The sequence below is a fragment of the Zootermopsis nevadensis genome, unplaced genomic scaffold, assembly GCF_977971745.1.
Source record: "Zootermopsis nevadensis isolate Lab colony 2312 unplaced genomic scaffold, Znev_1.0 Znev_ptg000008l, whole genome shotgun sequence".
In the NCBI taxonomy this organism is placed as follows: Eukaryota; Metazoa; Arthropoda; class Insecta; order Blattodea; family Termopsidae; genus Zootermopsis; species Zootermopsis nevadensis.
The window spans coordinates 2,752,298-2,775,897 of record NW_028259140.1 but is presented as its reverse complement, the minus strand read 5'-3'; the positions used below and the strand labels follow the sequence as shown (position 1 = coordinate 2,775,897).

Here is a 23,600-nt window from a genome sequence, read left to right as displayed (position 1 = left end):
AACCTGCTTAGTCTTGAACAAGGTTTAAGAAACAGGCGGAGAGTTAAACTTTTTTGTCTCCCACCTCCTGATTCGACCTTCACTTCCCTGACCAGTTCCTGACTGATAAAGACAAAGCCTGTTTCTGATACCAGGTAACTTTTCTTCATCACGCGTAAAACACAAAGGCGGGCCGCGGTTGAAAACTGGTTTAATCTCTAGTGAAATCAAATTACTGACGCCTATGAACCACGAAATTCTCACATCTTGTTCTTTGCACTGCCATTTGGATTACACCATTCATAGGCGTTCCAAGATATAAAAACTTCTACTGGTATTTGATTGTTCCATCTAGAAACGTTGATTGCTTACACGAGTAATAAACTCTCTCCCCCGCCAGCAATACTTCCAAATCAGGAAATGTCGTGTAGGTATAAAACGAACAGACTATAACAAAAATATTGCAATAAAGACTAAGCTGTTTATTCACGAAATAAATAACAACGAAGACAATGCGTGGAGTCTGAAGCTGATTTTTATTATTATTTCCAAGCTTCGACTTACGAGAGATTACATCACAGAATATAAACAACGGTCATTGGGGGAAAGGAACAGACAAGCATTCCTGTGGTTCTGTGGTCTAACTGGTAGAAGTATACATCCCCGACGCAGAGATATTCAGTACCAAGAAAAGCGAGTGCTGACTCAGCCAGGATAAGATAGTAGCTACAAGCATACATGAATGACACGATGTACATTCCTACGCTGATATAAACAAACATTCAAAACGATGCACTAACCACTTGACAGTACGTGACCGAGTCCATCTAAATAACAACAAAAATTCAATTCAAAAATCAAACATAAGATTGTTCAATACAAAGATTAATTGTAAGATAGTGTAATTGCGTCATATTGTGAATATCATAACAATTATTTATTTTAATCCGTCTGATCACAATATAATTTATTTAAAATTTCTTATAATTAAGATAATAAAATATCATTCATGTTCCATATCGATCGATCAATCGATATGGAACATGAATTATAAGAAATTTTAAATAAATTATATTGTGATCAGACGGATTAAAATAAATAACTGTTAAAGATTAATTGGTTAACGCTATTTTGGGTAAATAATCGCTGTTTATTCCGAGAATCGTACGGAACCAATGAATACACTGTTATTTAATCTTAAACCAGGTAATATATTACTAATTTAAATTTTTGGGATTCTCACTCGTCATTAAACTGCCTCAAAACAACATAATGACCGAAAAAATTCAAAAAAAAAATATTAAATTATTAGTTCAACACCATCGTCATTAACATTTAGAGATAAACAGGTGTTAAATCTCACAGTTACTGCTGGGTTTTGAAGCCCAGTGGTTAATCTGCGACTTCGGATTTTGGGATTAACATTTTTTTAATGTAAAATATTACAGGAAACTAAAAGATTTGAGAAATCCTGTCCTGTACTATCATCGTATCCAGTCCCGACAAATGGGCCGAGACAAGACGGGTACCCACAGCGCACCTCTTTTTGAGACCCACGATCTAAATTGTTAACAGAAGACTATTTTTAGTGCAACTCCCATGACCACGTGTATTTACACGAGCAGAGATTTATGCGTTCCGTGTCTAGGTAAAAAGCGATGACACTACGTTTTCAAACAGTGGTCCTCAAAATCGAGAACAGGACCAACTCCGCGGGACACCCCTGATGTCACCGGCCATTACGTTCTTTGCATAACGCACGTAAAATTTACGCATGACGTGAAAGCCTTACAAATCCATTAGCCAGCATATTTTTTTATCTACAAAACGGATGTTGGTTAAATTTCGTAGTATGAGTCAGCGCTAAAATTGTTAATTTATTTAGACAAAATGTATCTCTTATTATTTATTTATTTATTTAAAGGCCAGTTTAGCGTATTACAATCTGTTGCAACATCCATGTTTGCAGATCGGATTGAAAGTATAAGATTTATAAAACCTCTTTTCTTAACTAAATTAAACATGAAAACATCTTCAAGGCGACTCCCCGACAAACGCAGAGGACCCCCCCCCCCCCCCCCCAGACGCCACCATAAAATCGTTTGCATTTCTTGCTACCAGAGTCACCGCTGTCAGAATTTGCTATTTATTTCTGCATTGCGCAAACGGAGAGTGAAGTGTGTTGGACATTGGTTGTTCTGTTAGAAGTTGATGCTTTCAATTGCTCAGACTGTACAGAGCAGAACGACAGATGATTGTAAATCATGGGGAAAACCGTGTTCGTGAAGTAGCTTACAGCATTTGCCTTGGAGGGACTGAATAATACCACTAACCTGTCAGGATAGCTAATCTCTGCGAATATATATGAAGATAGGGGTCTCCTAAATACGGGTTTTAAATATTTCCTCTCTTACTTGCGTAGGTAACTAAACTATTATACGCGACATTCCTCGAATCTACAGGGTGGGTGAGAAGTAAGTAGGCATTGAGAAATGGTTATAACCTCTATATAAACCTATAGAGATTATTTAATGCCTACTTACTTTCCACCCACCCTGTAGTTCTAGGTCCAATGAACTATGTTTTATACAGACAGGAGAAACAACGTATCATTACTCGGATGAAATCATTTCGGTGGCAGCGACCAGACAACCTTGATAGAAAAAAAAAATCTCCAGTTCAACAACTGTAAAATTCAGGTCGTGGAAAAACTCAGGACACACTCGAAATGAAAACTCACACGGATAAGGGTTTTTTCATCACGATTTTTAATTTAATAATTTCTGTCCCTTACAAATATCTTCACAGGTACGTCCTCCGCGTAGGAAAGAGTTAAAAAAAAACTTTTCCACCACTCTGTAGCTGCAGTATAAATTATCCGTGCCGCCTGAATATACTTCTTAGCCAGGTAGGTACCTAACTGTTTTAATACACTTTAAGACACTTGTCTTGTACTTTTCTGGAATAAAATTTCGAAGTACGTCCTGACTGAGTCTGAATTTCTAAAAATAGGATTTTAAAATCAGTCCCACCTCAGAGAAAACACCACACTTCTCTAGGACAGAATTCAACTGGTTAACTAACTAGATGGCTTACAGAACCCACAAATTCTCTCTGTTGACAAAACGCAGAATTACTGATTGTTACAGCATTTGGTACAAATAATTATCGCTGTACTATAAGGTGTTAAATAAAACTAGAACTATCCGTCAGATGTCCCAGAGGTGGGTGTGTCCCAGAAGACACTGGACATTCCGATGTTGCGACAATCGGTCGATGGACCCCGCCGGCCCTAGACACGTCTAGCAAGTCACTTCGCATGGAACATTTCACTTACTCAAACTGTGTACAAGAATGTTCTTATACATTCCAAAATCTGTGATTTTTGACGTAAATACGTCTATACGGAAGGGGTCATTCGGCAAAAAAGTGAAAGGAAAACGTGGAACAAAAATTTGTAAGATCCGTAACAACAGATCGACAACAATGGTTACCTAGGGAACGTCGTGTTTACTCGGCATTGTTGTTACCTAGGGAACGTCGTGTTTACTCGGCATTGTTGTTACCTAGGGAACGTCGTGTTTACTCGGCATTGTTGTTACCTAGGGAACGTCGTGTTTACTCGGCATTGTTGTTACCTAGGGAACGTCGTGTTTACTCGGCATTGTTGTTACCTAGGAAATTTGACCAAGTGGTTGGTCCTTCCTTTCATTGTATTTATTGCCTAAATATAATTTAAATACAGAGACGTATTTACGTCAGATTCTCCGGAACCGTGGTTCCACTGTCAATTTTTTCATCGTCGGCATTCTACCAACTACGGAAACCAACGTCTGGGTCATTATTTAAAGACGTTTGTCAGGAACTGCCAGCTGATTCAGTTTCAAACCCACATACCCCATGCAGTCCCTGAATTAGTGACTAAAAAAAAAATATGTTTCGTCCCCCAAACCACCGCCACCACCACAGTGGGCATCTGTGTAGCTGGACAGTTCTGTGAGCGTTATTCGTGATGACGTTACAGTCCCCACAGATCATTGGTGGTTATTTTGAGACATACGTTCTGTTACACTGGCACTTATTATTGTGACTTTTCTCTTCAACGTATGCCACTATTTTTAAACCCGATGTAAAGTAATTGTGCCGCCTCAATGCCTATTCCCTCCCGGCCATTAATGGCTCCCTAGTAAAAGTCTCTGACGAACACAACATACACGCTCGGTCTATTTAATTACTCATTTATTTGAACAAGAGAATCAAATTCCCTCTCGCAGGATGGTTTGAGATTCTGAAGGTGCCTTTACTGAGGTATTTCATAACTTCCCCCAGTTTTTCAAACCGAATGTCAGCTTACATTAACGTATAACAAGGCCACTTTCTTCCACGTCCTTAAGTACTCAGACTTCATGACGATTCGACGTTATATCTCTCGGTTTCGGTAAGACGCGCGTAAGTGAATCGAAGTTCCTAAGGACTTGAGTACTCCTTATGGAGTATGACACAAACCCATGCTGCTGAAACAACGTCGTATCTTACAACGCACTAACCATAATTCATTCAAGTAATGTCTACGTTGACAATTCTAACTTGCCTAACGTAATGCAGGCCAGTACCAAAACTACACTTTACGCTACTTAAATCAAGTCTGGTAGTGAGTGGCTTATGTGGTTTTAATCTCTTCGAGTCAACGTCAGCGTACAACTAGCTTTAAAAATCAACAACTGCTTCTCACCACGGATTGTATTAAAGGCTTACTACGATTTTCAGAAAAGTTCTACTATTATATGACGAAACTCAAGTGCATTCATTTTTTATAAGGGGTCAACCAGTTGTTAACCTTTGCCAACATGAGGGGCGGTTGGTCATTTACCGACCTGCTGGATATCTGCACTTGCAATTGCTGCTACAGAGTGAATGTCTGCCGTCCACCTGATTTGGACCAAAGACGATACGAAACAAAACTTACATAATCAGAAACAGAGTTCAACAAGCCTTGTCCATACTCCCCGACTTTTCCATAACTTGAGTCAAGGAGACGAGCAATGTCTTCAACTGAGATTTTTCACATACAGAATTATCGCAAGAGATTTCCGTGCAACAAACAAACAAACAGACTTAAACGTCCCTCACGAAGTGAAATGTTGTATAAGTAAAACACGTGGGCATATTTTATAAAACCAGTTCTTTTTTAAATATCAATGCATAAGTAACATAAGTAAGTTAGAAGAATTCATACTGACGGTGAAGCTATTTCATTATAATCGATCAGTAAAATGAAACGTATTTTGTAAAGCGAATAATTAACATTTATAAAATTAATTGATAAAGACATCCAGAAAAGTCCCTAGACAGGCGCGGGTCCCGGGGCGAAGCAGTCTGTGCGGGGCTTCTACTTAAGATTTCTAAGCCCTAAGGACGACACTGAAGACATTGTAATAGGGTTACAGAAGTAAAACGACGTAGAAATATATCGAAAATAGCAGAAAATCATATTCCAAAGACAGTTTCGCATTATGGTCACAATTACAATTAGTAAGCGGGGGCCTGCCTACCTTGCTCTGCAGAGTGGCGTTGTGCAGTTCGTCGAGTGTGGGCCGGTAGGCTGCCTGGATGGACATGATATTCCGGTAATTGTCGAGACGCGGTAGTGCCTCGCGGGTGAAATGACGAAAACTTTTGGCGTAGCGGGTGTCATACCCGTCGTGTTCAGACGTGTGGGACAGCAGCATTGTGGGCGAGGTGGCACGCGGCAGGTCCTCGAGCGAACCCCGACGGGACCCTTCCTCGTCGTCGCCACGACCACGAAGAGGTACACCTTCCTCGTCTACCCCTCCACCGCCCTTGGAAGTCGTGGCGTCTACACGGTTCACCTGTAACAGCGATGGAAACCTCGTTGACTTATTAAAGGGTGTCATACTTCGGATTTCGGAGTTTACGACGCCTCCAACACACGACGCGGGTACAGAAGATGAAAACTGCTGGGTAGCAAGTAACCGAAATCACTGGAAGAGCTGAAAAAAGGCAGGAACTTTTCTGTATCTTACCTGGTGTTGCAGCTGAGACATGAACCAAGTCCTTCTTGACAAGCTTATAGTCGCTCAGATAGTAAAGAAATTGCCCAAATGTTATGAAACCCAAAGGTTCATTATCGGGTTCACAAGAAGCCGTCATGAGCCAGATGAATCCAATCCACAACTGGATCCTATCTCGTTTCTAGTGGTAGGCTCCCACCTATTCCACCTTCACTTACAAACTGGTCTATATTTATGATTTACTCAAGCATGCATGTTGCATGTCTTCCGGAAGACCGCAACAAACTACTATGAAAACCTCAAATCATCATTAATTTTTTTTTTTTGCTTTAAAATATAAACCAGCTCGTACAATATCGCTCAGCAATTCATTTTTATCCTTCAAATGACATTGGTAATCACATGTCAACCAACTTTAACATTCAACAACCCTATTTTGCCCCCCCCCCGCCCCCCCAAGTGTACGTATTCGTTTCGTATGATTCTCAGTACAAAGATTATTTCCTTAAACAGCGTTAACCAGCTGATCTTTGTAATGGTGTTGTGTTCTCTTTTCGGTACGGGCCGAATTATTAAATAACATTTAGACGAGATTCAGCTTCAAAAGCTAATTGTAGCGTTTCTGCACGAAAGCGTTCTTTTAGTATCACCACGTTCACTGGGACTTAAGTAAATGTTTTTCTATTGTTAACCTTGAATGTTCTATGGCGTACATTGTAAAAAAAAAACAAAAAAACTTCACGGTTATTTAAGCGACTATAATCCTGCTCAAAAAAGTTAAATTTGTAATTAATTCCGGAACGTGACTGTGTCTCCTCTTTTCGCACGTAGGCACTGTTGAAACGTAAGCGAAAAGATGTTACCCATTTTGAATTAAGAGTTCGCATGCGAGATCATTTCGTTCATGGTCCCTCTTTAGTTCTCACGTTCCTTTGTTGAAGATACAAATCGAATGTTCACAGATTTCAACAATAGCTTAGCTCGAGTTCGAATCCTTCTCGCATCTCAGATGTTTCCATGGGCCTCTGCGTACTGTTAGGAACATTACTACACCTTCGTCAGTTACTCGAGAAATCCCCCCCCCCCCCCCCCCATTTTTACAGAAGCCCTGTTTGCAACAGCGTGACGTTGGTCCACAACCAGAGAAAGGTAAATCCAGTTCAGTCATCCTATTTCTTTTGTTGTGTAGTGAAATTTGGCCCCTCTCCCTGAAGGAAGAACGTGCACTGTGAGTGTCGGAGGAACACACTGCCTTCATCGTCAGAGCAGCACGTCCCTCCTAATCGTCGTCACAACCCACGAAACCGACATCGACATTTTCACTGCCGTCAAAACAGAAATCTCAAACGTGGGTGTTGCTGTGTAGAATGCTCTACCTTCCAGGACACAACAGGAAAATGAAAAAAAAATCACTGTGATGAGTTTCAAAAATTTTACTCTAGTGCCAACGATCGGTGCTGACCTATGAAACAAACCACTCACGCTTTACCGTATCCGCTAGCCTGTCGGTTACGACCAGATGTACCGACTCAATTAACAATGAACTGTCTGTGATAACATCTCTATAATAAACACAATCATCGGTGTGCAAATGGAAAACAATACATTTGCAAAATAAACAATCGGAAGACTGTGGGAATTTAGTGGGCCTTCCTTTCCAAAATCGCACCGAAAACACGAATGTTGCTACACGAAAACCGAGATACTGTTCATTCATAAAACTGTCACACAGAAAACACCATGTAAATTAAACTGTTTAAACTTCCTGTCTACAGCATGAAAACCAAATAAGCATCTGTCATAATATACACAGAAGCTATTTACATTTTCTGAACATGTGTGCAGAAAGCTATTATTTTTTAAAAATGTTCCCAAGTTATACTTTACGAACGTAGTCCACAAAATTCGATTATTAGTATCGTTCCATTTTTGGAAAATAACTATTACATACGTTACAAGTCAAGATAATTCAAATATCCATTCTCTGTATAATAGTACAACACAGCACGAATATCATTTGAAACTACATCCGTTACAAGCATGAGTTGCATTCTTAAACGACAACAGTGTACACAGAGATAATTTTCAGATCACATTTGTTGTGTTGATTCATTACTTTACACAACTTCAGATTACAACCGCTTTGTTCATTCACTACTTTTCTTACCTGGAACCGCGTTCTCTTATCCATGCTTCCAAGTTCAACTCCCCATGAATTTCTTCTACTATCATCAGCAGAGCCTTTCTCTGACATGTTGTATTTACTGTAAAGATAGTCACACCTTTATTGCCGTTAAAATATATATTTGGATACTTCAAAACTATATTTGTCATAAAATACTTTTAACAGCACACGCTACCGGTTCAACACACTTTACTGAACAAGATCACACGTGTCGACTTCTGCCGCGAAACGGCACAACTAACAGCACGACAATCGATTCTAGACTCCCCGCCAAATGGCTGCCAGTCTAGTCTCACACACTACCTGCTGTAGCGCTAGCGTCGGCCGAACGGAGCCGTCATCTGTTATTTCAATTCATAATTAAACAAAAATGGTCCCGCGAAGTACAACTAGTGTAAAACATATCCTCATTTTGTCCTTGAAACACTTTTAAAACATATTTGTTTCTCCCTTCATAAAATTTTTATCATAGCTGCAATGAAAACTAATAAATTGTCTTAACATCCTCACGGCTGAGAAAATGTTACTCACAATAGAGTGAAATATTCTTTAAACTTTAGCGATATACTTACAGGAGAACAATTTGGATTTAGATAATGTATACTGTGTGATTAATGAAGCAGGCCTACTCTGTGATCTGAAGTAGAACAAAAAAAAAATTACAGTGGAACCACGATTCCGGATAATCTGACGTAAATGCGCAAACTCAGCAGTAGCGTGAAGTGCGATGCGCCTTTATCCCTTACCTCAAACTTTGTTCATATGTAAGAGACCACGATGTCCACCGGCAATGATCAATTTAATCAAAACTAAATTGGAGAGAGTGGAGGGCAGTATCACAAATTTCTTAATAATTCGTATATAAGATAAGTAATTGTGATATTCTAAAACGTTTTTAAAAGCAAAATATTATCTACTCTACGACGCACTTCTTCTACAAGCGATTCACAGCTCAGCTCTTTCCGCTATAACAAAAGCGGATTGATGACGGCAGTAATGAAACAAAACAACGCCGAATAAACATAACAATTGGTTTCTTAGGTAGAGTAAAGCATTGTTATGCACGCAGGAGTTCATATAAAAGCTGACCATTGTTGGTATGGATCTTACACATTTTCCTAACGCTGTTTTTGCCGAATGACCCTTCCGTATAGACGTATTTACGTCAAAATGAAGTTACTTTTTATTTACTATAAAGAGAGAGATCGAAGGCGGCGCAATAATTTAACGCACTTTCAAACTCGATACTCCACAATCGACAATCGTGACCGGTGGCGCTGTGTCGATACATAAAAATGGCGTTAACGTTGTGGAGTTTGTATGAAGTAGTTTTACTGTGTTTAAATGCAGTATGCATATTACATGAGGAACGATTTTTAGCTAAAAGTATGCATTTTGTCCTTTCTTATTAGCAAGTATGTAAGAATATTAGTTTACGAAAAGGTTTCTGGCATTGAATAATATGCATCATTAATTAGTGTTTGCCTGAACCTCAATTGTGCATGTCAGATCTTGCAAAGGTCTCTAATTTGTTGAAAATTTTAGAATTAGAATTTTGTTACAGAGATTAGAGATGCCACATTTTTAGGCTGGAATTCATATCTTACTTAATCTTTAATTTTTATATCTTAATTGCATCATGCTTGTGTTCCTCAATACAATACTTTTATTTCCGTCGTTACACAAGCTTATTGTTAAAAATCATATAAAATTTCACATAAAATTGTTACATTTTAAAATTGACGACATGATGATAGAATTGTATATCGAAACATGTCAATTTTAAAATGTAACAATTTTATGTGAAATTTTATATGATTTTTAACAATAAGCTTGTGTAACGACGGAAATAAAAGTATTGTACTTTAATTTTTAGTTGGCTGGAGTTCGAATCAGAATATTCAAGGTTTTGGGGAGCAACCGTCTGTCAAATCACAAGTATTGAATCTTGTACGATCAATACGAACTGTAATGAGAAGTAAGTATGTGAACATTGTGTGCTTGTAAATAAAGTCAGGTTTTAATGTTTTAGTACACACATACTGACCATATTAATTTTTTTATATCAAGCTGGATTGTTAAGCACTTGTATATGTAGCAGTAAATATTGTGTGGCATTGTGAGCATATAACACGGCCTAAATGGTCACGCTGGTGGTTTTGTGGCTCTGTATACGGTGTATGGTCATTGCAGATTCTTCTGTAAAGAAAAATCCTTCTATTGCATTGAAATTTGAGAACATTATAAAAACCTGCTTCTTAATGATAGCATATTGATATAATGCAGCTAACCTTGTGGGTGGATGATGACTTATGCTGACAAACTTTCTTCATGGGATTTACTTTTCTTATTCAGTGTTACATTATCTTAATTAAGCTTGACATCTGTCAGGAGACACTTAATATTTTTCTTGTTCAGAAAATTCTGTCTTTAATGAACATGTTTTAAGCATGTGATGCCACATAATTTGTACTGTATATGATTCATATATAATATTTCATGGAAACAGATGTGAAGTAGTGTTTTAGACATTGCACTGTGTACAGAATTACATAAAACAAGAATGAGAGCATTTGGGAATTATGGTCAGATGAAATTCAGTAATAGGCTGTAAAGTAACAGGAAAGTACAAGAACATTTATTTCTAAAATTTGTCTTTTTTTCAATCCCCTCAGAAGTGCAGGTATACTAATATTCTAAAGTATTAATTACGTTTGTATTTTTAACCTATATCATACAGAAAAGGGGATTTAAACCCCCATACAATGTTTGGTTGATAAAGATTAAACTTAGTTGGAAGTAAGGGGCAGGATACCTGTTATATTTTAATGATAACCTCATCTTTGTGAGTATCATAAGGATCTGGTGACCTAATACTGTACATGTTGATTTATTTCAGTTCCCTTGATTTTCCTGAATATTCTAACAATAGTGATCAAGCTCATACTTGGATGATAGTGTGGAAGATGATGTGAATAATGTGAAATACTACTATGGTTATGTACAACTGTGTTTAAAAACACTCCATTTACCTAACAACAGACAGCAAGATTTAAACACTAAGACAAGTGTGGTGTTGTGCGAGTTCAGTGACCATCAGCATTCCATAAAATAAAAATTATTTTTGCAAGAACAAACCACGTTTTCAATGGAACTCTGTATAATACACATGGAAAATTGTTAATAAAATAATTTATTATATTTATTCTACACACTGTTGTCACCTTATATTGTTGATTCTCAATCCATAAACTTGGAGAATATTCAAACCCCCATCCATATATCCCGCAATCCCTAGAGATTTTCATACATGTTCTTTCATTTTAGATACCCACGTGACCTGGTCCATTCCCATGCAAATATAACTTTATATGGTGTTTTAAAAATAATACCAGGACTGAAAAGAAACTATTCATTTGGATTAAACTGCAAAGCAAATATATTTTCCTGCAATATTCACCATAATCTCCATATTATATTGTGAATTTTCATTAAAATAATACTATCGCAAAAACAACCATTTTAGTCTATTATTTTCATAACCTCCAAAACTTTGGATACCAACAATGGAGAATCAGAAAGTTGGGAATCAGTGCATTACATCTCTTGAGATTTATAGACTAGATTGATGACATTCAGTGTCACAGAAAGCATGGAACATGTCATGAAGTGCATGCCTCTTGTTTTTAGGTATCAGATTTGAATCTTGGTAGTGAGAATGGTTGCTCTTAACATAGGATATCTGTAAGGCTGGGAGAATGTTGGATGTTGTTTGAACTTGGGGAAAATCACTTAGCAACAAGTTAAGAGTCAATGTAACTTTTTTTAAGCATCTCAAATGTCTGTAGTGTACTTATCAGCTACAATATTTAACATTACAAGCAAATAAACTTAAGTATTAATCCAGGAAAGAAGAAGATACAGATCAGCTGAGTAATCAGAGATTTTAATATGACTTGTCACTGCCATGTCTTGCTTTCAAACCACTTTTTTTATGAAATCACCCAGACTCAGACATCCTGAACCAACTGTACAACATAAACTTTGAGAAAAACAAACCAGAAACCTGAGAGCATATTTCTTACTAAAATGGCGTCAGCAACTTGGCCTTCAGATATCAAATAACAATGAGGTTACTGTTGAAACTGTGAGAAAAATTGCCTGCTTGTTTTATCAAAAGGAACAGTCATGTGGATTGGGTCACTTATTTGCTTACAAAGATTGGTACAAAATCATCTGCAACTTTGGTTTTAGACTGTCAATCTCATTCACATGCACAGAAAGTTATTTGCTCCACCAATGAGACATGCAAAACTCCCCATTATAAAAATTAATGAAAATCCATTTAGCATTTCCTGAGTTGTTACATGCAGATGGACAGACAAGGCAAAAATCACAGGAAAATTTAAAACTTCTCACTGTGAACATATCAAAGACTACTTTTACTGTATCAGAATCTTTATCTGACAAGAACTTTATACAAACATAATTTTTCTTTGTTATTCTGAAAATTGACAATGATAGTGATACTTGTGACTGTTATTTTAGGGTCTTCTTTGTTGGTAAAAATTTAATTAGCAAGGTAAGGTCAAGGAGCATACCTGGAGGCACAACACAACATTCTTCATTTGGGGCTCTGTTAGTACTTTTTGAGAACACAAGATTTTGAGGGGAAACAAATGTTTGGGAAACACTGCTCTAAGCTTTACAGCAAGAATTCCTGTATCAAGACAATGAAAATAATTTTAAAAATGACAATAATTAAATCACAAATTGTTTATATATGAGCTTGTTTCAATAAAACAAATGTCAATTATTAATGCTCATAATTTTTATTATGATTTCTTGTATTAGTAGTGATAAAATACATCATCACATTCTTGTCAGTATAAATCACCAAAAATTCTGACTCTAATATGTAATTGATACTGAACTGACACTGTACCCCCTAAATATTAGAGCAATTAAAATATCTCTCTATACGCTTCTACATCCCATATGGCTTGTCAATCAAATGTTAACATTAAAATAGCAGGATTCTTATGATTTTACAAAAATGGAATCTGAAAGATGTCTGGTACATTTACTATACTGTAAATATAACAAGAATTTAATCCTCCATTAAAATTCCAGTGGTACTACACCATTTATAGCAGGATGGTCATCATATCTACTTTGTTCTGAATGCAGGTAAGTCCTTTCAGCTTGAAGATGATGGTCATGTGTGTTGTTGTGCTGTGTAGTCTGGTAGAAGTTTACTGACTACCCAGCACAACAACCCAGAAGACAGCCATCTTCAGACTTACTGCCATGAAGCCTCAAATCCTACCTTTTGGCTTGTAACTTCTTAGCTAGTTGCAAACTATTCTACTTGTATCTCCTCCACGAGATGTAACATAATTGTCTTAAAATCTTTACAGATCATCAGGGAAACAAAATATACATGTATATTAATTTTTGACATTCAATAAAAGCATTTGCTTTTAAAAAAATGTTAGATTTAATTAATCAATTACTTAGTTATTATTTTCTGACATGCATCATACTTTTTACTTGCATATTTCTTTTTATACCATTTGCATTGAATTTTACTGTTTGCTATCGTCTTCCCTCCAAACCATGGCCTTTAATGTCTGCTTTTATTTAATCACTCAAAATCTCTTCATTTCTATTGCAGTTCTTCTATTCTCACTTATGCAGTTTTCAAACATTCTGCTTCTCATTTATATCAGTAATTTTTATTTTATGCTTTTTTCTGTAGATAGTTACAATTCAATCAGTTAAGTGACTGGGCAGGGACTGTACAAAGAAGTGTTCAGATTTTGACTTCACTAACATGTCCAAAATATTCTATAGCCTACCCAGTATCCTATCCAAAATGCAGAAGGAATTCATTCTCTGAGCATAAATTTACTGAGTAAAAGAACTAACCTCTTGCCAGCCAGCTACAACAAGATCTAGAATGTGTGAAGTTTCATCTACGCATCCTGTATTCTTATACCTTCTTAGTACAATGTTCAGGCGCATGACAACTTTCCTTTAGCTTTATTTTATTGTTTCTTCTATATATTTCCTTTACTCCTGTTTTTTTAAACTTTTATCAATCGGTTCCCCACATGGTCACATTTTCTGGTGTAACAACACCTTTTTATCTCTGCAATTTGTTGCCATATTTGTTTTCATCCTTCTATCTGCTGCCATTTGATTCTATCAGTTCCATATGATTATAATAACATTATACAGCTAATTAACACAATTAGGCAAATGCATAATTTGCCTGGAAATGTCATACTCTTCCAGACAAGAGACTAGTTATTCTAAATTCAATACTGTACTCACTTCAACCATACCACAATTAAGGCTGAAGTTCACTTCACTGAAGGTGCAGACAGAACATAACTAATATCTTTTATATTAAACTATAAACTTAATTAGTGTTCATAAAAATTGCAGTTTTTATTATGTGCATATGTACAATTTTAGTATTAACCTTCAATACGAAACAAGTCTTCTGTTGTTTGATTCTGAATCTGTATTTAGTCTTTCATTGCCGTGTCATCAGCGTTATTCTGAAGAGCTATTTGTGACAGCTGCTGAGTAAATAATACAAATATAAAATGCATTAAGATCTTAACAGGCATTTTGGAATGTAAAATCTCTATTGTGAATCTAAAAATTCCCCACTTAATGGTACCTGCACCTTGTCGTGGTGGTGGGGCTTGAGTACCTCAGTGACCCCAAGAGCTACTGGTAGGGTCTCCCAAGCCAGATTGGTCGAGGGGGAGAGGTCAGACTAAGACAGGTACCCTGGTCCTCCAGATTGGGTGTTGGTCGCAAGGCTAACAACCTTGCACTGTAAATAGGAAGATGTTTCAAAACCTCAATCAAAGCCTTGGACAGACGGACCTAACGGAGGACCGAATGGAAGAGGAGAATTGAGGAGGCCATGGACCGAATACGGACCGGAGAGCCATAAAAGAAGAAGAATCTAAAAATTAACATGTTAATATGACACATATTACCTGTTGCACATAGAACTTGATGAATAACTACAAAAGACTATTGCTCAGAATCCACTACAATACTGTATATGTCTTCCACGCTCTGAACAACTGTACGCCACATTTACATTGCTAGTCCAGTGGTGATGGCAGCAGCAGACTACTTAAGAATAAACTGTGATGACTGAAGTCTGGTTGCCACGAATAATGAGGCACGGAGGCATCCCCTTCGTCAGCAGTTCAAGCCAGGCCATATATAAAGGGGCAGAAACAACGTCTTTCCTTGGTATTGGCAGTGCCCTGCAATTTGGAATGCAATTTTACAGTGTTGAACACTTTATGTTCACACATTTTTATCATTTTACAATTCAATTAGTATGTTCCTGTTTCCTCCTATATTCAGAGAAATTAATACACTCATCCATCAACTACTCATCTTTACACAAGTAATTCAGCAATGACATAAAATACATTGTATAACAACCAGTGTTTTATACAATGTTGCAAGTTGTTGAAATCCATTCTGTTCACACTAATGTTTCTTCAAACAGCATTGTACTCATATTTACATAATGATATCTGTGAGAATTGTCTGTACATGAATAAGCACAATGATTTCAATACAGTGGGATTCAAGATCTTAAACAACACAGAAAAGTTATGTTTTCTTACAGAAATTTTCTTGAAAATAATAGGCTTATTAATTTAATTCATTACTGGTACTAGTGTTATAAAAGAAACAATGTTTAGCCTTCAGAATTTTAATATAATAGACAATCGCTACATACATAACGATAAAAGTCGATTCCATTGAGTACTGTAGCAAAAGTTCACGTATTCGCATGTGCCGATTAGTTTTTTCCTTCAGTGCAAGCAGTTCCGACTCAGTGATGCAGGTTTTATTTGAAGCTGTGAAACAAAACATGATAATGAAGGTATAACATCCATATTATTCAAAATCAGAATTGTTGCTCTAGTGAACATTTCAGCCATAACTTTGAACTATTCAGATATGAAGTATAACGTATATAAAGCAATGATACCTTTTTTTTAAAAATAATTTGCACATGACATTCGTACAACACAGAAGTCACTTCATTTATTTGTAATCTAGATAACATACTTTTCGAAGTGTCAGAACTATCTCCATCCTTAACTCGAAACGGTTCAATAAAAGTTTCAAATTCTTTTCTTGTTGAGTCCATGGCTTTCTTGTGGATGTCAGAGATAATTACAACATCACTGTAGTCAATTCGGAACTTTGACAGAAGAGCTGCAAGGCTGTGATTAAAACAAATTATTATTGACAAATACATACCAGAGGGCATATTTGCCGATATTATTTATGTTATATTAGGTATAAACTTCATGATGGTTTTTATATTTAGAATCAAAGCTCATTACATCATTTAGACTAAAAAAATCCTTCAATCACTGTAACTTTACATATTAGAGAGAACATACAAGCCCTGTAAATACCAGCCTGAAACATGCCGGGGTACTAAGGCATGTCAGGTTCAGAGACACCATGGTATACAAGAGTGCTACTTTAATAGGAAGGAAAACGTAGATAGAAAAAATTATTTTTGTATATTTGTTTTTTCATATTTAACCTAGGCAAATGGATGGGAAGGTCACACTGAGTTGTAAGCAGAAAATGGCATGAATACGTGTAACTTGGAAAGCAATGAATTTGACCAAACTGATGGTACTATTACGGTAACACATTTCTAGGAAAACATTAAATCACTTACATGTACGAGACAAATTCACTTACTTCCTCTGATCGTTATCCAGGTCATCACCTTTGCTTGCAAGGGAGAATATTCGGAGCTGACAGCCAGAGAATTGTGAGCGTGTACTCAGTATATATGGAATCAACAATGTCAGACCTAGGAAACAGAAAGTAATGTTCTGAAGTAAGACATTTGTGACAGAATTCTTTGTTCCATCAACCCCTTTCTTGAAAAATCAGAATATGCCATTTTATAAAAGGACAGGCTACAAAAAGTTATGTCTTTCTAAAACAAATAGAGTATTCCAATCCATATTAGTAATATATCTGTGAATTTCCTTAAAATAACAACAGCACACAAATATCTGTCATTATGTGATATTTGAGGTTATGTTCTGCATTGTGATACCATGTGGATTTGTAGATATCACTGTTTAAGAGAAATATACTTTCTCCATATTCATCGGGTAAATACACTGTCTCCATTTTCAGGTCTGAAGATGTGTACTTCTCCAAAATGTCAGTATCTACCTACAAGTCCACACAACATCATAACACAGAATAGAAACTCTTGCATGTGTCATAATGCATTTTTTTCTGGCAAAACCTTTGAAATATTTCTTGTACACTCAAGGGAATCTGCAAACTGATGACAAAGAATGAATGCATATAAGTACAGAATAACATAAATTAACATACGATCAGTAAAAAAACATACCTCCATCATCATAGAGCCACCACACGTCGATGAGACCTTTGGGTTGCTTTCTTTGAAACTGTGTGATGTTGTTCAGGATAGATTTAGGTAAAGGCTCTCCTCCAGGACTAACATACATTGCAATGTTTGACTTCTGAGTTTTCAATGTTTTTCGACTTTTCTTGGAAGTAACGGTTACTGTTGTACTGGATTCAAGTAAACTGTCACTTGCAACCGGGTCACAGTTCATTGAAGGACTCTCTGTGTCACTGTTCAAGGCATCTGACAAGACACTGATGTTCACATCTGTATCAAAGGATAATCACAAAGTTTGTGGAAGTTCTACTTCGCTGAAAAACCTATATTAATTTTTGTGTTTATTTTACTTTAGTATGAAAATTCTTATTATTTATTGTATAATCACAGGATACAGGAACCATTGAAGAAACGACCAACCCAAAATATGGTTCTTAAAGTAAATAAATTTCTGTATGGATTAATATGAGATATCCCCCTCCCCACCCAAAAAAGCTGCATTACATTCAAAGTGGTAGTTGGAAAATTAAGGAAAATATTTTCCTACAAAAAGTTCAACATTCAATTAAGTGAAATGTACTATATAATACTATAAGCATTTTTCAAACCTGACCACTGAACTTGGAGATAAATTAAGTAGGATTTGAGGTTCTCACAGTGGTGAATACAAAGATGGCTGCCTTTTGAGTGATGGAGGCAGCAAGGACCTCTAAAACATTAAACTTCTACCAGACTACGCAGTGCTACAACCCAGAAGACAGCCATCTTAGAAGAAAAATTACTTTCTGATATAATTAAATACACTCTGTTTTAATATAAAATTGTACTACTCATGGAGGAAAAAAAACATCTTCATCACAATGAGGACATATGCTTAACATTATAGGTAGGATATACTGCAAAACCAATTAAACAATTCCTTATAATTATTATTATACATTCTTTATAACAGGAACATAAAGTTCATCTTTGTTACCTTGTGATACAAGTTGATTTGATGACTGGTTGCGTCTCATCTTCTCCTCTGCATCCTTTTTGTCCAGTGTAGAGATCGGAACAAACTCCTCATCTTGGATAATACCCGAGTAGTCAAGTCCTTCTTGAACCCTCAAGATACCAACAGCGAGGTATCGATCCAGTGCATTACTGTGCAGGGAAAGCTTCTAACACGTCATATTCGACACAAACAACGAGGCACTTACAAAATATATTTTACACTCTTTGGGGTTGTAGGGTTGTGTCGGGTACTGTGGACTTATTTGCAACTCTGAGAGTATTCAATCATTCAGAATTTATGAAATATCAGTTAAATATGTAGATGCATTTGGAACATGTCATGTCATGAGATTGGAAATTGGCGGCACTGAAGCAAATTGCCCATACTGGAAGTTGTTCAGTAATAAGTTACTACAATTACAAATATTCCTACATATTAACAACAAGCTTGACATTTTTGTAAAAAAAGAAGTAATTATTTATAATTATAAATTTCTGTGTGATATCATTACAAAAGCAACGATAAATCAAAAGGAAGTTTAATAAAATAAATTTATATTATATTATATTGATCCCCACTTAATGGTACCTGCACCTTGTCGTGGTGGTGGGGCTTGAGTACCTCAGTGACCCCAAGAGCTACTGGTAGGGCCTCCCTAGCCAGATTGGTCGAGGGGGGAGAGGTCAGACTAAGACAGGTACCCTGGTCCTCCAGGTTGGGGGTTGGTCGCAAGGCTAACAACCTTGCACCGTAAAAAGGAAGATGTTTCGAAACCTCGATCAAAGCCTCGGACAGACGGACCTAACAGAGGACGGAATGGAAGAGGAGAATTGAGGAGGCCATGGACCAAATATGGACCGGAGAGCCATAGAAGAAGAAGAAGATATTATATTCATGTCATTCTTAGCCAATATTTCTATAGTCAAAGTAATCCAAAAATTAAGACTGCTGTAACAATAACAAATTAAATTTTGAGTAAAATAAATAATACATATGAAGAAACAAAACGTACCACTGATGTCCAAATTCTTATAATTGGTCGAATGCTGTATAAAACACAGGCAACTGACTTCTTTCAAGAACAGTGAATGGACTGAGGAATATTTTTTGGTACAGAAAATATAAAACAGAAATAGAAACATGTTACTTACTGAATAACATTGAAGTACTGCTTAAGTTCTTCTGGATCACAAGTTCTCCAGTTTCCTTTATATCCCATAAGAATCATATTTGGACGAAGTTTGCCAAGGCCTGAGATCTGCATTAGCACTTGACATCCAGCTTCAAAGCTATCATCCTCTGTGATACAAAAAAATGCTTTCACCTTATGTCGTATCAGCCACTGATATGCTTTCTTCGTCAGAGCTTCGTGAACTCTTTGGGAGTGGGTTGCCTGTAAACAAATGCATATCTCTTATGTCAGTGGTCCCCAACCTCTTCGTGCCTACAGGCACATTTGAGAGTTTATGAGATCGTGGCGGGCACCAACCAATTAACAAAGCTAAATTTTCTTTTCTCTGGACAAATAAGATATGGACACCAAATAATACACAAAACAACACAACGTTTAATGATACAAGAAACCATGCAATCAAAAATACGTACTTTTATAAGTACAATTATTATTACTCAAGTGGGAAGTTAGTGTGATGTTTGGCACCGCATTTCATCGGCCAGTTTTTCAAATTTGGGAGCGTAGGATGATGTTGCTGCTCGCAAACAGTCGTCAAGATGGGCGTCAGTAAGTCGAGATCTGTGCTTTGATTTTATAATGTTCTTGGTTGAACGGCCTTCATTATTCAGTATAACCTCTTTCCATAACAACGCGGGCACCCAAAAAAAGCCTTTGCGGGCTCCATGGCGCCCGCGGGCACTGCGTTGGAGACCACTGTCTTGCATAGTTAGTACAAAAAGCAAAGCGGCAACATTATGCAAAAGTTTCTATTCTGTCAGGCACCGAAAAATCTAATTGAATTGTAGGGGTAGACTAACTTACTTACCTTGAGAATATGTGCACATACTAGTAAAGAAAGCCCCTTTGTGATGAGGTATGCAAAGTCAACCAGAGGAGGCCTGGACCCTGGCATACCAGTAAGAACAAGTACTTGTGGGCGGAAGTTTTTTACGTGTTCTTCCACTCGATTCAGTTCGAGCATTGCCTTCAGAGCAGAGCTGTATGAATGAGCCTGTGTTGAGCTGCCCCAATTTACCTCTAGAAAAGTGGAAGATAAAGTCATGTGATTGTTTTAAGCACATCATATTTTGAATGTTATTGATAAAATAGTTTCACCGTGCATTAAAGCACAATGTGGTTTATGGACAAACTGTTAAGTCAAGTATACCAGGTACTTTACCAAATATTTTAGTATTAAGAGAAATTTAAGTTTTAGATAAAAACCAAGTTAATAGATTGTATGTGTGTGAGAGTACACATATATTTATGTAACATTTACGGGTACTTGTGGGTTATCAGGACACATTGCTTTAAAAACAGGTTAGGTTAGTTGTCATTTATTGAAATAAAATATAATAACTTTCAAGTATATGTCATTTATCCACACACATTAACCTAACCTAACCTATTTTTAAAGCGATGTGTCCCAATACCCCACAAGTACCCAATTTTGATTTAAATTACTGTAAAATATTTTTTGAAGCATTTACTAAATGATAGGTCCATTATAAAAATACTGTATGTAAACATTCTTTATTGAACAAAATATTTCTTCTTGAAGAGATCTGTAACATTAACATTTATCAACTATGAACCTTAAGTGCGATAATGACTTGTACCTTATTTGCAGTGACGGGTAGAAAGTTGGGTATGGGAGAATAAAAACTCTCAACTGTAATTTAAAGACAAGCAGGACTCTCTGTTCTAAGAACTATGAAGGTCATAAAATGGTGGTAGAATACTTGGCAAAGACATTATGAATATGGCTTTCTTCAAACACACTGCCGTGAAAACCTCAAATCGTTATATAGTACAAATATGCTGATCATACCTGGCTTGCGGTAGGAGACGTAAAGATAGAGTGTGATAACGACCACAAATGTAAAAAGTGCCATCACCCAAGACATGAGGAACATGACAGCAATGCACAGCAAAGTTCCAATAAGGCTCACCCATGCATTGTAATACTGAAAAAGGAAGCAAAGTCTGAATGTTTATGTTAACAAGAGTATCGTTATTTCATAACCTCACATTTTTACTGACAATGTCATTTGAAGAATGCATCATAAAAGAGTGACTTTTAATTAACCCTGGTGCCAAGTATTTAAATGCTAGATGTTTTATGACGGATTTACTTTTTTACTAAAAACTTTTCCATATTCTATTTACTTCTTGCCTCATACACTGAATCTACTAACACATTTCTGCTACATCAGATTCATTGGTTAAACCACCAAAACTTGAGTGTAAGAGTCTCATTTGTGTATGTGACGTTGATATTAAAAGTGATGAGTATCTGGCGGTAATATCAATACAGTTTGCTTACCTACCTTGAATGCAGGCCTCCAACCAGGGCTCTTGGAAATGGATGCATGGAACACTGAAAAGTTGATGAGGGCATATGCAGCCAAGAAGAAATTTGAAAGTAAAGGAGCTATAACATTCAGCTGAGCTGAAAAAGGGAATATAATTTACAATTTCTATGACCATTAGTTCATTAAGAAAATATATAATACTCTATGGGTTTTGGATAATTGTGATTATGTTTTGCAAATTTCAAATACACAATGTTTCAAGAACAGAAATAATGCCAATCGTTAGGTGACTAGTTGTCATTAAATCAACAGCTTTCATATTTATTTATTTTTGTTTCTTATTTCACTGACCAGGATTAAATCAAGGACTCTGTGGATACTAATCTTGTGTGTTAACCAAAAGATGATAAACAAAACTGTTAGTAAAATGATAATCAGACATTGGATAACCAGACTTGGTGTTGCTTCCATAATTACTTGAGTATTATTTACACCTCAGATAATGGACTTGTCTAACAAAGGACAGAGAAAATTATTGTCAGTTATAATAATCAATAACATAAAAACTCTAAAAGATAACTGGCAAAGCAATGCATTTATCAGACATTAATAACCAATATAATCATGATGTAATGACAATAACTTGTTTCTGTGCAAATAAAATTGTATCAATAACAAATTAATAAGAACAAACAGCTAAATTATAGCATGCACTGGAAGGCATTTCAACAGCATATCTGACTGGGGAAAGGAAGAAGGTTATTTAGCAACCATGTATCAACTACAGTTATTATTTAGTTCCAAATGTCACATTGAATTTAATAAAATGAGGATGAAGAAGTGGTTGTGGCCTATTTCAAGTTGCCATCACATCAATTGTATAAGCAGACTGGGTATAACTTAAAGAGTTTATCACAACAACCAGTCCCTCACCAGTATTAAAACTGTGTGTCACCCCAGAATAAATAAGATATGTAGATCCTGATAACAGACTTGAGTAAATGGATACAGGAATAAGATGGCTCAATATAAAAATGCCTACCTTTTACTTAGGAGGTACCTGGACTGAGTTTCAAATGGATTACCAGTTATCCTGATTGAAGTTACTAAGTTTTTTCCTCAGCCATCCAGGCAGACAGCTTGAAATAGGTCATGGCCACTTCTTCCCTAGTCCCTTCTTGTTCACTGTGTATAAGCATCTTTCCATTCCAAAATAATCTCTGCTGTTAATACACCATTGTTACATAACCTAAAAAACAATCTAAACAGAAGCATCTATCTAATAACTTCCTATACTACACAAATATGATTAACACTTTTAAAAAGTTTAAGCAAGGTAAAATATCAGTCTTCGTCTATCTCCAAACTTGTATTTTGCCTCTTCCCATTTCAAAAAAAATCTCTGCTGTTAATACACCATTGTAACATAACCTAAAAACATAACCTCAA

At 36.4% G+C, this 23,600-nt stretch overlaps 3 protein-coding genes across 6 annotated transcripts in view; 1 reads left to right on the top strand and 2 right to left on the bottom strand.

The window, feature by feature from the left end:
• Ncc69 (sodium chloride cotransporter 69) overlaps positions 1-8,444 on the bottom strand; it is a 43,903-nt gene extending 35,459 nt beyond the window's left edge. Inside the window, exons 1-3 of one of the 2 annotated variants that reach the window (XM_087344853.1) lie at positions 8,372-8,444; positions 8,179-8,275; positions 5,532-5,849 (exon numbers count right to left, since the gene is read on the bottom strand). In XM_087344853.1, coding sequence (XP_087200979.1) covers positions 5,532-5,849; positions 8,179-8,265 — 405 coding nt within the window. In that variant the 5' untranslated portion in view covers positions 8,266-8,275; positions 8,372-8,444. Of the gene's footprint in view, positions 1-5,531; positions 5,850-6,023; positions 6,133-8,178; positions 8,276-8,371 lie in introns of those variants that run through there. The other variant, XM_022080888.2, reaches the window with a different exon arrangement.
• A 1,001-nt stretch (positions 8,445-9,445) lies between these two features.
• LOC110838083 (immediate early response 3-interacting protein 1) lies at positions 9,446-11,406 on the top strand. Its single transcript, XM_022080903.2, has 3 exons — positions 9,446-9,582; positions 10,073-10,174; positions 11,096-11,406. Exons 1-3 carry the CDS (start codon positions 9,492-9,494, stop codon positions 11,149-11,151), a joined length of 249 nt encoding a protein of 82 aa, XP_021936595.1. The 5' UTR covers positions 9,446-9,491; the 3' UTR covers positions 11,152-11,406.
• A 593-nt stretch (positions 11,407-11,999) lies between these two features.
• Positions 12,000-23,600, bottom strand: part of LOC110838066 (bumetanide-sensitive sodium-(potassium)-chloride cotransporter) — a 50,970-nt gene continuing 39,369 nt past the window's right edge. For 2 of the 3 annotated variants that reach the window (XM_022080872.2, XM_022080871.2), the window contains exons 11-20: positions 22,167-22,288; positions 21,668-21,803; positions 20,663-20,874; positions 19,814-20,055; positions 18,642-18,811; positions 17,651-17,935; positions 16,975-17,089; positions 16,321-16,478; positions 15,986-16,106; positions 12,000-15,497 (exon numbers count right to left, since the gene is read on the bottom strand). In XM_022080872.2, the coding sequence (XP_021936564.1) occupies positions 15,362-15,497; positions 15,986-16,106; positions 16,321-16,478; positions 16,975-17,089; positions 17,651-17,935; positions 18,642-18,811; positions 19,814-20,055; positions 20,663-20,874; positions 21,668-21,803; positions 22,167-22,288 (1,697 nt within the window). In that variant the 3' untranslated portion in view covers positions 12,000-15,361. Of the gene's footprint in view, positions 15,498-15,985; positions 16,107-16,320; positions 16,479-16,974; positions 17,090-17,650; positions 17,936-18,641; positions 18,812-19,813; positions 20,056-20,662; positions 20,875-21,667; positions 21,804-22,162; positions 22,289-23,600 lie in introns of all 3 variants that reach the window. The other variant, XM_087344842.1, reaches the window with a different exon arrangement.